This window comes from Sinocyclocheilus rhinocerous, unplaced genomic scaffold (genome assembly GCF_001515625.1).
Source record: "Sinocyclocheilus rhinocerous isolate Xijiao unplaced genomic scaffold, SAMN03320098_v1.1 scaffold432, whole genome shotgun sequence".
Taxonomy (NCBI): Eukaryota; Metazoa; Chordata; class Actinopteri; order Cypriniformes; family Cyprinidae; genus Sinocyclocheilus; species Sinocyclocheilus rhinocerous.
Genome location: NW_015627225.1, coordinates 1,208,317 through 1,223,763, shown reverse-complemented (window position 1 = coordinate 1,223,763; position 15,447 = coordinate 1,208,317). Strand labels below are relative to the sequence as shown.

At 37.8% G+C, this 15,447-nt stretch overlaps 1 protein-coding gene across 1 annotated transcript in view; it reads right to left on the bottom strand.

Moving 5' to 3' along the window:
- Positions 1-4,016: 4,016 nt before the first annotated feature.
- Positions 4,017-15,447, bottom strand: part of LOC107721693 (glutamate receptor ionotropic, delta-1-like) — a 245,473-nt gene continuing 234,042 nt past the window's right edge. The window contains exons 12-15 of the mRNA XM_016529833.1: positions 13,498-13,693; positions 10,297-10,463; positions 8,377-8,617; positions 4,017-4,596 (exon numbers count right to left, since the gene is read on the bottom strand). Coding sequence (XP_016385319.1) covers positions 4,183-4,596; positions 8,377-8,617; positions 10,297-10,463; positions 13,498-13,693 — 1,018 coding nt within the window. The 3' untranslated portion in view covers positions 4,017-4,182. The remainder of the gene's footprint in view (positions 4,597-8,376; positions 8,618-10,296; positions 10,464-13,497; positions 13,694-15,447) is intronic.

Sequence of the window (15,447 nt, the reverse complement as noted above, 5' to 3'; positions counted from 1 at the left end):
CATCCCTACTGCACTCCACACGGTACAAACAAAGAGAAGAGAAGTGAGAGAGCAATGAACTCCAGCAATATGTCATTTTATGCGAATCCCCAGACCTTTAACTACACATCAAGTATTATAATGGGAATATATCATCTTGGAGAGAGAGTTTTACTATGCTGACTGTCATAACTGAACGTGATGTGCTGTTTGAATGCTGAGCGGAGAATGACTGACAGCTGCAGCAGAAGGAAGATTTAAACTTCAATTCAATTAAATTCAATTCAACTCAATTCTGTCCCTCACATTAAGATATAGGATCGATCTGCCCATCCCCAGTGATGACTACCGCGGGAAGGAAAGGATCACTAGTAGAAATGGGATGGGAGGAGAAGACTCAGGTGGTGCTCCGGTGAAAAAAAATCTAATGTACATGCAAATTGAGATATAGCTTACACTTCAAAAGGCTATGGTTTCATTGATTAAATATGAGCTCTGCAAGTTGCAAAATCAGGTGCTGCGCTGCTTTGTTTACTGTGGTTACCGGGGAAATGGCTATATTCCTGGCAAAAAGCGAAAGAATGAAGAGAGAATGAATTTGCATTTTTCAATAAGCCCTTCTGCTTTTTTTTTTAGTCCAAAGCCAAAAACGACCCTTATTTTTTACACAGAAAACACTCAGTTTGATATACACGCAGTTTAAATAATTGTATTTTACCCAATTGTTGACAGGTATGGTTATTTTTCTTACAAAAACGCATCGATTTGCTACAAGAGGCCTTTGTTCACCCCCCCACAGCCGTGTGAGGCACTTTTTTTTATTATGGATAGATGCGCTTTATTTCACTTTTTTTGGACTAATGAACTGCAACACCTGCTGACTGCCATTAAACAGCTTGGAAGATCAAAGACAATTTTTAATATAACTCCGACTGGATTCGTCTTAAAGAAGAAAGTCATATACACCTAGGATGCCTTGAGGGTGAGCAATTCGTGGGCTAATTTTCATTTTTGGATATATATATTTTATGAATAGTTTTAGAAAGTCTTTTTTTAAACTCTGTTAATTATAACCTCTAGCATTAATGTAATGAAAGGGATCCCTGTACAGTGCATTTGTTGGGAGAGATTTTTCCCGAAGAAAGCCAAACTATCTGTATATGTCAGTATAAATAATCGGCTATTGTCATTATCAGATGTCATTATAAATAATGGGCTATTGATATTGGCTGCGAATTTTAGTATCGGTGCATCCCTTATAGAATTCCAAATGCTTTGTAATTGATTGATAAACAAGCCTTAAAAAACACAAGACATGTAAAACAAGCCTTGAATGGTGAAATCTGTTTAGAGTCTGTTCATTACAGTTCACATCACAAATGCTGCACATGTTGCTCACATCAATACATTGATCTGCAGTGAGCTGCAATATTAGCATGCTTTTAGCATTGACAGCCAGATGAGGCCTTTTGATCATTTATTGTAAATATGACAGGTTTCGACTTTTTAGACCCTATTAAGCTTGAAGTTGAGCCAAACATTATAGAACATGCTGTGAAACAGCATCTTCCCACAAATTATGCATAGCATAAAAATGTAGTCTGCAATCTGTGTTCAGGGCTTTTAGCATTTCATGGGTGCTAGGACTCCGAATTTGACAACTTTTTTATGGTTTAATAAAAGCCTAAGATGAAAAGGATCACCCAGACATGGACAAATATGTGAGTGAAACCACATGATACAGTAAATCTTTAAAGGCTTCTAAAAAATCGTCTTAGTATACACAGTCAACCTCATAGGCAGATTTATATTGTTTGGCATGTGTGTTGAGGTGTGTAACTTTTGACATGTTTTAATGTCTTCTGCCCTTGCAGGGTCAGTCATGTCATCCACATGGTGCCCTAGATCTTATTGACACAGCTGGCAGGAGGGACAGGGAGGGCATCGCCAGTCTGTTCACCTGACAAACAACTCAAGGGCTTGAGCACTTGAAATCCGGTGTGTTCATGTAGCCTTAAGGACTCTGGGCACTACCGTGACCTTTTTATTCAGCTTGACATTGGAGATATTTGGCAAGTGTTATCCCTGCAACATACTGAATGTAAACCCTGGCCTGCGGTGATCTGATAGTTCGCTTTAGTGACAAAGTGAGGAGCATAAACCAGCTGGTCGAAAATATTACTGCTGTTCAGAATTGCCGATGTTTTGTTTGAGGTTATGTTCATTAGTGGAAATAAGAAGACTTGGTTTTGACGAAGTGTGCACCAAGAGGATTCTGAAAATCAATAGTCATGTAGAGTTTATCTGAAAACAAACTGTATAATTAATGCATCCATTGATTTGCTCTGCAGGGGAATGTCAGTTGTTGATCATTATTAGTATTTGAGGTAGCTGGAACATTATTTTGAAGATGAAGCCTGGGGCACTGAACAACACCGCAAGAAATCACTTCATCTTTTATGACTATCCCCTTAATATACTGGATATATAGTCTTAATGAAACAGGTAAAACATTTGTTTGATTGACAGTGAAGAACTGCACTCTATTACAAATATCACTCTTTATCGATCAACCTGTCTATTAGACATTGAGTATCATGAATGAATTCTTGGTTAATGCTAATTTCTACATACGCTACTGTTCAAAAGTTTGGGGTCAGTAAGATTGTTTAATGTTTTTGAAAGTCTCTTATGCTCACCAGGGCTGGAATATTCTAATATAAAGTAAAATTTTTCAATTTCAATATATTTTTTAAATGTAATTTATTCCTGTCATGGCAAAGTTGAATTTTCAACAGCCATTACTCCAGTCTTTGGAGTCATTCTAATATGCTGATTTGATGCTCAAGAGAAACATTTAGTATTAATGTTAAAAACCGTTGTGCTATTTTTTTTCATAAACTATGATTGTTTTTTAAATAGGATTTTTTGATAAATAGAAAGTTCAAAATAACAGCATTAATTTGAAATAGAAATCTTTTGCAACATTATATAATGTCTTTACTGTCACTTTTGATCAGTTTAATGCATTCTTGCTGAGTAAGTTGTCTTTAAAAAAAGAAAGACCCCAAACATTTAAACAGTGTAATACATTTTTAACATTCCAAGTTTTACAAATTAACTTGAAATTGTAACCATTAGCAATCATGCATTTATAAATTAACCTATATTAATAGATGTAGTTAATTGTGAGTTGAACCTTATTTTAGTTTTTAAAAAGATTATCATACCAATAAACACTAAATGGATAAAGGATTTGATGCAAAAGAGTTTATTTGATAAACAAAAGAATCTCAAACACCACGGTGATTTTCCTCCAACATGTTAAAATCACTACTGGTTTCAGGAACAGGATAAATAAATATTTTTAATATTGTTCAGTTTTCTACTAAAGAGAAGCAACATTGCTATATTGATATGTTTATATTTCTTTTTTCTGTTTAGAAGTACACTATAAAAAGACTCAAATGTAGCCATTACATATGAGTATGCAGAATTTCAGGTACATATTATGTACATATGTCTCTTTTAGAATGTATTTGATATTAAAGGCGAGTGTTTTGTATGCTGTTCTACAGATGATTTTGTACACATGGCTGTCAAAGGCTAAGACAGCTTCAGCCTCCATACACACTGAGAGTATATGATGAAGAGCTGCTACTAAAACCTTGTTCCCTGGGATCAAACGTTACGTGAGCGGTGCCTCCACAAACCTGCAGTTTCTTTGATTCATTTCTCTATAAAGCTTTTTATATTAAACAAAAAATTAGGTGATCAAAAGATTCACAGATTGTTTCTCTGTCACTTGTTTTCTCCCCATCTCTTCTCCTTCAAATGAAAATCTTTAAACGTGGCACTTAGAAAACATCCACAAGGAATTCTCATTTTTATTTTAGAACAAAATTTACAAAGCCATTCAAACAGTCTGTATTGTAGGTAATTACTTCTTTTAAACTCAACTTCAAAAAAATCATGAATATTCAAAATACACTTTGACTTCACTGCTGTCTCTCATTATATACAAATATGTACAGGCAAAGAAAAGTCAGCGTCTCACAGTCGTATGTATCTGTACTGAAAAAAAAGAGAGATCTCAATATCTGTTTGTATGTATGTAATTGTATAAATGCAACCAGACCTGTTCCAAACCTGGATTTTGTGATTGGCTGGTTGACAGTTTTTAGAACGCTCAGACCGGTCGGCTCAAATAGAGGTCCCATGGCTTGGATCAATGGCTTCTGGGATGGGTCCCCCGGGCACTGCCTGGTAAGAGATGGGCATAGGTGTCTTTACGGGGCTCTGGCGGAAAAGGCCTCCGTTGGGCGCCCGGTGTTTGCAGCGCATGGAGGGTGGCAGAGTGGAACTGCTGAGAGGGAGGGGGAGGCTCCGTCCGGGCACGCGGCCGACCCCAGGACCCTCCTGGAGGAAGGAAGTCACGGACAGGCCCCCAGGGGGGAAATCTCTCATGGTTTCCCGGGAGCTCTGATGTGGCCGCATGCTGCCCATGTCCAGGGCAGAGATCTCCAGAGACTGACCTGGCAGCTGCTTGTGCGCCAGATCGTCCTCCATCAGCCCACTCATACGCTGGTGAACCTGCTCCAGATTCACCTCTTTGTCCTGGGAATGACAAAGAAAGGGGGAGATTGAGACCGAGTCCAAGGCGAGGGGAAAGATGAAAGGGCGGGAATTGATTTGTGGGGTGGAAAAAGGCAAGAAAGAAAGAAGAAGCGAGAAATGAAAAGTGGACGGGCACTGGAGCAAGAACAGATGTGAATGAAAAGAATGTGGAAGTGCGTGCAATCTTTCAGAAAAGAGCAGAAGGTGTTTACCAGGGGCTCCAACAATCACATCAACTCTGATTAATGATACCAATTACACAACGTACTACTGACAGCACGGAATAATCTCATAAAAATAAAATCAAATCCATCTCTTCTCCCACCCGCTCCAGCAAGCAAAAGGTCTGAACTGCTAAAAAAGCTTAATATCCGAAAAGTTGCGAAATGAAAGAAATCAATGATGCAAATGAGAGTGAGCGCTAGGAAACATGGGCCATAAATGGAATTGCAAACACATGCTTTGGAGCTTCAATGTTTCGGGCTTATTTCAGAGGAGCCTTGAAAGGGGTATTTCTTCATTCTTTGATATGCGCTGCCGTGAAATAGCTTCGGTCATGCGCCAGTGATGCTGTGGCGTGCTACTTAATGAAAGAATCAAGCCAACATTAACAGTCCGCTAACTGCTTACATTTTTTCCCACACAGTCATTTAATTCTCATGCCATGCATCCTCCATAAGAGAGTAAGGAGGGTGAACTCGATACTATGAAGCATTCATTCAACACTGATAACCGTTACATCCAGGACTACTCTGTTAATCACTGTTCTTCTTCTCTGTTTTGTACAAGCCAGTTCAGTAATGCATCCTTTCCATTTTAATGGAATAGTTCACCCCATAATTAAATTCTGTCATTTACTCACTCTCATGTTGTTTCAAACCTGTATCATGTGGAACACAAAAGATGACTTGGGACCCCATTGGCTTTTATTATACAGACAAAAACATGCTTTAAAATATCTTCTTTTGTGTTTTTGTGAGTGACTGAATTTTCACTTTTGGGTGAACTGGCCCTTTAACTCAATTGCAGAGGTCTTGCGTCTCTAGCCCGGTCGATACCAGCGAATCAGCTGTATATTCTACGGTTTTGTACCGTTTATGGGTAATTAGAGGTGTCACATTATGAGACTATGTTTCTGAGTCATAAGATCAATGAAGAGATAATTACTGCAGAGCTCATGCAGCTGTAGAAGAAAGTCTGAATGTGGCTCTAATTAAAAATGCATTAATTCGCCATTAAAATACACCCAATTTGGGGCACTTACAGCAGTGACAAACAACACAACTGGAGGCCAGTCTCCTTTTGGATTCCAGATTGCAATATTTTGGGACATCAGTGTGACCACTGAATGGGTGATCTGATGGATGACAAACAGATGATGAATTTGATGAGTATGTGGAGCGAAATGGAGAGGCACACAGTGGGAGAGGCACACATAGTGCTGCTTTGGCAAAGAGACTCCATGAATAAAATCATCACTCTAAACAGAAAGTACTTATTAATCCACACAACATTGATGAATTAATGTCTCTGACTCTGCCTGGGTCTCTGTCATCAGTTAGTTCTCTTTGCATGAGTGAGTCATAATTACTGCTCCACCCACATATATAATCTGATTGATCTGGAGTCCTAACCCACTCCAGGAGGACGCTTGTCCTTCCTCTAAATGACTCTACATTGTCAAGCCCTGTTCACCCCACTGACAGGTATTCCTTGCTCAGGTCTCGGCTGACCTGTGTAAAAAGCCTGCGTGTCTTCCCAGTCTCTTTCTCTCTCTGGCCAAACGTCCCGTGTGCATCCTGCAGCAGTTGCAATTTCATTATATGCCAATGACCCAGACACCATCTCCAGAGTGCAGCCCTTAGTGTCCTGTATGAGACCATAGAGAACCCGTGACTGCCTGGACATTGGCATATAATTGCAATAAGAAGACACAGACAGGGATATAAAACATAAAATGTGTCAAGTTGGTTATCGTGTGGTTCTTATTGCTTGCCAGAGCTCCAGTGAGTCCCTTCTTACAGTGTATCATAAACCAAACAAAACCATACATAAAAGAATCACTCAAATTGTACAGGCATATGGCAGACTGAGCACCTTAAAGCAAGAACAAGGAGTTGGTTGGTGAAAGCAATATAGTCTGAAAGCTAGTAAAAGTTATTATCTCTTTATGTGCTATTAATTCAAATCCAGTCAAATTTCAAGCAGATGACAAATGGTAGTCATAATACAGACGTCTGATCGTTATTATTCAACAATGTCTGTAAAATTTAATATTACGTTATCAACAATCAACGTCCCTGAACTATAATATGTGGTTTATGAGCTGTTGCTCTCACCAACGTGCTTGCCTCGGCTCAAGATATCGCCAAAGGGAAAAGAGAGAAGGAGAGGAGACAATGACGGAAGAGTAACTGCAGAACACTTGAACATAAGTAAATACGTCACTGGCTTTCTCATTGCACACACTTTAGTTTAGGGATCCAGGTACAACCTTTGCCCTAACAACCTAGCAGAAGCAGCAGAAGTAGTATGATTGACGGATATTGCAAATTGTGGATGTTTGTATGCAGAAAGCTACTCGGAAACAATAATTTAATGAATGGAACGACACTTGTAGGTGCCCATAACACAGAGCTAATGGGTTTGAATACAAAAGCTATCATCTCCACTTAAAGGGATAGTACATCCAAACAAAGAAAATTCTGTCATAATTTTCTGTGGTCCCAAACTCATATGAATTCCTTTCCTCTGTGAAACACAAAAGAAGACATTTAGAAGAATGTTTTAGCTGTTTGTGGCCATTATAAAACCAATGGGTACCAAAACTTTCAAGTTCCAAAAAGGACACAAAAGTAGCAAGACATTGTTAAAAATATAAATAAATAAAATTTACAGAAGATGTTTTCTGATAGAAAACATGAACCAGTCTTCACTGGTTTGTGAACAAATGGCATTTTTGGATTCCATTGACTTTTATAATATTGACAGCATAAAGTCACAAAACAAGTAGTGGTAGAACTTTTTCCAAATTGTGATGTACATTTGAGTATAACGGGTTATCAAAGAAAAAAAATGTATAAATTGGTTGTTGATTGGATTTTAAGATATTATAGTCAAAACAGTGACAGATGAATGCAAGCATGTAGGGGTGCCATTTCAGCAGACTAAATGATTGGAAAAATCTGGCATTCGTCACCAGAGAGAAGAATGTTGTTTCGCTGGAAGATCAGTTTATGACATTTTGATTAAAAATTAAGAGGTCCTAATTGAAATAAATAAATAAACAAACATTCACCCCAAAAATAAGATCAATAATACCCATTTTAAAAATAGAAATGGTGAATTTACATTTCATGTCAATGTTAAACATTCTTCAAAATATCTTCTTTTGTGTTCTGTGGAAGACAGTAATTCATACGGATTTGGAACAACGTGAGGTTGAGTAAATGATGACTGGTTTTCATTTGTGGGTGAACTATCCTTTTTAATAATCAAAGATTTGATCTGTTTTTTTTTTCTTAGGTGATCTTGTGCTTTTCTTGAGTGACTCCCTCCCCCCTTCACCCTTCCCTCTTGCCTTCTCTTTGGCAACACTTCAGAAAATGGGAGGCAGTAAGTTCTTAATGGTCACACCTATAGCTGGGTGTACTGGAGCTCGACTAAATCGGGACTTGCGTCAGTGGCGTCTGGATCCATAAAGTAGAGTGTGGCAGTGGCTGTACAGTCCTGGGCGCGGTGGGCAGGGGTTGGCCGTAGTTTGGCCGCCTGTGGGGTCACCTCTTTGGGCTGTGCCCGCTGACAGCGTGGCCCATTCCACCATGACTCCAGAGCGGCCACCAGGCAGGCCAGCAGCAGCCCTGCCGCCAGGATGCAGAAGACCCCAGCGAAGCTGTGCAGTCTCAGGGCACGGCCCTCTGGCTGGGGCTCCGCGTGCTTGTCTAGGTCACAGCGACCTTTTCGCGGCCACCACTTCTGCTTTAGTATGTCAAGGTCTCCTTTCTCCTGCAGGTCAAGGATCCTGAAGTGAAAAGGAAAATGGATTGTTAAGAGGGCTGAGCTACTAATCTGTCATAGCTTTCATTTGAATAATAAAAAAAACTATACATTCTGAAATTATTGATTTTGCCTGTTCCACCGCTTTGTTGAAAACTTTATTACAAGTGGGAAGTTCAGAACAAAATATGACTTATAGGTGACAATGAAGCAAATATAAGGGTTGGACAAAATAATATGAAAATCTGGGAAATAAGCAACATTTCTGAAGGTGTTTTACCAGGTGTTCTGCCTTTAATACAGATTCCAGATGTTTTAGAATAGATTCATACACTTTTTGAATAGTCTCCAGCTGAATGTTGTCTATGAAAACATCTGCCAGTTGCTTTAAAGATGCTGGAATTCGCTTCTCACTCTTCTCTCTACTACTATCAAAACTATTATCAAAACTACACAGTAGTGTGATAATATTCAAGTCAGGTGATTTGTCTGGCCAGGGCAGATGTTGAAGTTCATCTTGGTGTTCCAACTGTGCAGGTTTTATGATCATGACACCATCTTTTGCATTTTAGTATTGGTGCCTGTGCTTAAAGTTTTAGCAGTTGCAACTCTTTCATGGATGCTGGCTTTGTGAAGTGGCTTTGTGGTCAGTTTTTGTGGTCTTCAAGGTGAATATTGAGGTTTTCTGTCACTTTGCTGCAGTAGTTCTGTGTTGTTTGGACACATAATTTTGTCCAACCCCTGTATTACAATTATTGGCCATGGAGCCATGGAACATGACCAAGAAACAAATTATGGAAAAATAATGCTTCTGGTTTTCAAATGTAAAAAGTGAGGCAATTATCTCCTCAATTAAAAGGCAGCGATAAAAGGTCCTTAAATAGTGTTGACAAACTTTTGTAAAACATTGAAAAAAAAAATCACTTCAGCAGTAACAATGAACATTTGGTCTTCTATAGAGTCTTATTAATTTACTTTCTCTTTATTCATTGACAAGTTTTCTTAGTAGTTATACATTTCAATGCAGCAGACGTTCAGAAAGTGGACGCATTTGTAAAGAATCCAGTGGAAAAGGTCAATAACTAATGATAGAAACGAAAATGTCAAAGATTGAAAAATAAAGTCTGTTCAGCTGCAATCGTCCTGGGTATTAATTTAAAACATGTTTGATTCTAATTCCCCATAACAGACTGAAAGGTGATTGTAGAGGATCCTTCATGAAAATGCATTTCGAGGCCCCGATGTTCCTGATATGTGAATTATTAATTGCCGGCGAGCTTACCTCCCTAAAGCTAATTAGTATGTGAGCAGAGCGTCGGTACGAGCTGAAAATATGAATGCAAATTATAGTCAAACAAATGAAGGGCTGCAGGGTGAGGTGCTTTAAAGCCAGTGGAGAGAAGAAAGGATGGGTGGGAATGAAGATAAATGCACCAAGAAGCAGACACTGGTGATTCAACACGATTCGTGGGTTCTCCGGCAAGACTGCGTCTGCCAAGGAAATAAATGTAATGTAAATGAGAGAAAGGACAGCTGATGAAAGAAAAAGGGAAACAATCCATCACAGTCATGCAATGTGATGTTTGCGAAGCTTTGAAGCTTGATATTGACTTGTGAAATGATTGAAATGATGGTGTCTCCTTCAGCTAGTTTAACGACTTGTATCATTCTTTCTGATCATATTGCACATATACACTCGCTCACTTCTGCGAGAAGAGATCTCTGTAAGGGCTGCCGTGCTGCAGAGCCAGGCCGTATCCTTTGCTGCTCATGCTGTTTCCTGTGACCACCAGCGTACAATCATCATCTGTCAGAGCTGCATACTCTAACACCGCCATGTCCCACAGAAAGGCGTACGGATCCCGCTTCACCTGAGAGAAACCACACACACACACACACACACACACACGGTTCAGTGTTTAATTTGCCCATGTATGGCTGAACATCACGGCAGGGTTTTGTGTTTTTAATAATAGTAACGTAAACAAATCCGGAGGTTATCTTAAGATGGAGAGCTTCTCCTTTCAGTCATTCAGTTCTTGTCAGACAGGTCACAGACATCATTCAAAATGAAAGGTGTTTATATTTCACTGAAAGTCATGAGATGGCTTTGAACTTGTTTCTTGTCTGGAAACTAGCCTCCCCCGCTTCCTTTTTTAAGAGATTTCACTCTCTCTTGGGAAAATGGCTTTCCCCCTCCCCCACCACACTAAATAAAGCAGCACAAGCGTCCGCTTTCTTTTCTGTTTCTTTTAAACTCAGGCTCTATCGCAACCACATGGTTATGACAAACTTTCATATGACAAGTACAAAGGAAAAAAAAAGGATGTCAAAGAAGAAATGACAAAGAAGCTACCATCTCCTGGCTCTTCCATATAAACATGAAATTTTCCCTATCTCTTTTTAAAGTACTACAAATATCCGTCACTGCCTGAAATGAAATTTACAGTTTGTCTTTCAAGTTTACATCCATTAGGAGGATTTGGATACTCTCAACCTATTAAAGCATTGATATTAAATCTATCAAAGGTATACAAGTGGAATGTATTTTAAAATGTAATTTATTCCTGTGATGACAAAGCTGAATTTTCAGCAGCTATTTCCCTTCTGTGTCACATGATCCTTCAGAAATTATTCTAATATGCTGATCTGATGCTCAGTTATTATCAATTATTATTGGGGCTTAGTTATTAGTAATAGTTCTTATTATTATCATCATCATCAATGACGAAAACAGTTTTTGCTGCTTAATATTTTTGTGGAAACCATAATAATTTTGGGGGGGATTCTTTGATGAGTAGAAATTTCAAAAGAACAGCATTTTTATTTCAAATATAGATATTTTGTTACATAAATGTAATTTAATGCATCTTTCCTAAATAAAATTGTTAATGTTAAATTTTCTTACTTTTTTTCTTTCCACAAACTTTTGAGTTGTAGTGTGTCTGGTTTCAAAATATTAAGCAGCAAAAACAGTTTTCAACACTGATAATAATAAGAAATGTTTCTTGAGCACCAAATGATTAGAATGATTTCTGAAGGATCATTTGAAGCTGAAGACTTCAGTTTTGCCATCACAGGAATAAATTACATTTGAAAATATATTCTATATATATATTACAATTTAAAACTGGAAATGATGCTATACTGTCCATTGGTTATTTCCACTTTTAGGGGGGAAAAAAAGACATAAAATGACAAAATTCTCCAAGGACAAATGTCCATACACTACTGGACACTGTTAGCAAACAAATTATTCTAGTGAGGGTGTGAAATGTTTGCTGTAAGATAATTTATTTTCTAGCCCACAGGGACAAAAGTGGCCACAGTTGAGGAAACACTCGTATATATGTGAATCTGTTGGGCAATTACTGGTAGTTAAACACGTCAGCATGGATGGCCTGACAATAGCACTATTCAACACCATCCAAAGTGCGGGGGTGCAACTGTACAGGCCTCAATTTCTCTGTGTCTTATCTCTTTTCATTATTCTGCTTAAGAAATCAATTCTGAGCCTGCTGAATTGCTAGCTTAATAGCCAGTTATGTAACTGGGCTGAAAAACTCTCATAAAGAGATTCATGGTTTGGTGATGTCTCCTGCAAAAAGCATGCCAGTGGATATGCCACAATAAGACGAGCTGTGAAATTCAATACCTGCAATTTTTTGAAGTTTTATCAAAGGGTTTGATGTGGATATCAAGTGTCTTAAAGATTCACTTGGCATCAGCAACAGTTTGTATACAAAGTGACTTTGAAAGTTTTACCAAACAAGCACAAATACATGAATGCATTCAGCAGCATATTAATCATTTTTATGACTCGCACAATATGGATGGATATTACATTGTCTGAGCCATGAATATTTATCTTGATAGTCTAAAGCAGTTTTGTCATGTTTTCTGTCAGATTTGCATGCTACATTTCCCTTTCTCTCTTTAATGATGCAAGATGCCAGAATTGTCCTGTTTCAAACCTAAACAGACTGCAATTTACTGCTGGGCTCTTTTTGTGTTCTGTGAGACATGCTTTGGATTACAAAGAGCCACCGATAGCCAGCCAGCCTCATGCACATGGTAGTGCACAGAAAAGCTCTTACCAGAACCACGGACAGCTCTTACGTAGTACTATACAGCGGAAATTCAGCACCACGGACAGCTCTCCACTCTGATTAACACGACTGGTGCTGATTTGAAAGGTTTGAGCTTTTCAGTTTAATAATAGCTCCTCTTATCCTCTGTTTCATGTGCTGTGTGTGTTTATATATATATATCTTATTTCCAGTGTTGGGCAAGTTACTTCCAAAATGTAATACATTATGCTGTATATTACTAGTTACTGTCTTTTGATTAAACTTAATTTTTGTTGCTTGTCTGCGCTCGTCCGCCGCCTTTTTCTCTTCTACGACCCCGCAGCTCTCTCCGATAGCGATTCACCACTTAATTTTGAGTTAAAATATGTTGTTGTAACTTGCGTTACTGAGATTGTAACGAGTAATAATATTACCCAAATTTTATTAGTAATGCGTTATTACTGCGTTACAGCAAAAAGTAATATACTACTGTAATATTATTACTTTTGTAATGCGTTACTCCCAACACTGCTTATTTCTAATTTTGGAAACATTTCTTACCATTATATATTTTGAAACCAGTTGTGCTGCTTAATAATTTTGTGGAAACTTTTACTTTTTTTTTTTTTCCAGGATTCTTTGATGAACAGAAAGTTCAAAAGAACAATGTACTTGAAATATTCATTTTTTGTAAAATTATAAATGTATTTATATTGGGCCTGTATATACCAAAAATAAACCGCCACCTTGATATTGATAAAGTTTGTATTAGGCTACATATGTGGAATCTTGATCCCCCCTCCAACCTCATCTGTAAGTAACAGGACTCTGATACCTTGCGGATGCCTTCAGCAGGAGATGTCACAGAGTTGTCCTGCCCCTGATTTTTATTGATAGTTCTCCACAGCTCGGCGAAAGTGCTGTCTTGCTCCAAGGGGTTCGTGCCCTTCACCCTGAAATACTCGAACACAGCAGAGTCCCTCACCGTTCCGTAGCTCAGCTCTGTCTGCTTGGAAAGGTCTTGAAATGTTCTGGATTGAGAATAAAAATAATAAAAGATATACGTCACATATATTATTCAAAGTGCACATTATATTAAAAATTTTATAAAAACAGACATGACAACAGAGTGTGGAAGAAGGCAAATTTATCTAATTAACATGCTGTATGCTAAGAATTATTGATGCCTGATGTTCAGAATGTGTTTGCGAAATTGCCACTGTCATGTGCTGGATGATTTGATTTATTATTTTAGTTTTTAAACAATCTGGAGGTCTAGATATGCCTCAAACAACAACAACAAAAAGCTGTGAATGGTACATTTCACAACCTGCATAAAAGTGTGAAAGGAGCATTAAACAATTAAAATCCTACTCTCGCTGGAACCAACCATTTAGGCATATCATATGGTGCTTTTCAGCCATTTGAATAACATGTAACAGTGTACACACATAGATACTATTATTTCACTTGATTTTTAATTGCTCTCTTAGAGTGAGCAAAGCTTTATTACCCTGACTGTAAAGATTTAAAGAACAGAAACTAAATTAAATGAGGGGAAATAAATAACAATTAATGAAATTAAATATTTGTAAAAATAAAAAATAAAAAAAAAGGTTTAGTGCAAAAAGACTGGATTCAAAATTAAACAAATGTCAAGTGTCCATCTTTAGCACTGGTGTTGGTGTTATGCACATATCCTTAGGCTATAGAATACAATTACCTGCTTATTTTTTAAAGACAGTTCAGACGGTTTATTTAAATTTTTTTTTATTTTTTTTATTTCATTATTGTCTATAGTTTTAGGTAGCTTAGAATCTGAAATACATTCACAACATGCTCTCTCTTCTCTGAAATAAAATAAAAACATTTAATTAAATAGATCATAACACAGACGATGTGTCCTTCACCTCTCCATGACACTTTTCCTCCTAAATGCATTCATGAATCACAGAGGTGTGAGTACTGATACGCTGCATTTCGATAGGGTAATATGGGGGTTAATGAAAGTCTCTTATCTAACACTACCATTACTGCTTGACCTGGCTCTGTAAGTACAAATCTAACAGCATGAAAATATTTGGCTGGTTTACATCTGCTCATCTGCTTATGTATGCATGTAGTATGCATTTTTTTCTATTATTATGTGTGGGCTGGATGGCTGTTTTATTATTTTAAATATTGTGAAAAGCTTTAATAAATTTAAACTGTGATAAATATGCAGCAATTGGTAGGGTGGAAATGGTTTCTGAAATGTGTTTTCAGTTAAGATGGCTGTGGCCAGATTATAACAATCACACAAATTCTTGTCCACACACTGAATATAGACTTTAAAAGGGTCTAGAAAAAACAAAACAAAAACAACATCACAGTTTTTGTACAAGTACAGGCGAGTTAGAAGCCAGACCAACAGGCGCAACAATACTCGCTTCTCCACATTAAAACAATAAAAGAGCTCATGCAACAATCAATCCTTAATGAAAAGGCAGACTAGACACAACAACACTAAAACTGTCTCAAATAATGAATGAATGCATAAACATGATGTATTCATTAATTATTTGAATAATTTGGGGGAAAAAATTCCACCTGACAAAATACAGTTCTAAATGATTTTGCAGCTCACAGCTGCTGCCTTCCATCTGCAACTTCCGATGTCATGCAGTCCATGTGATGTTTAGGGCAGCCGGCTGCTCTTCCCTCTTGCGTAATGACACTGTGTTGCTTCTCCTTCTGGTTTTAGTGGGGAGTGATTTCATGTTGAGATAAGCATCTTCCATCACCC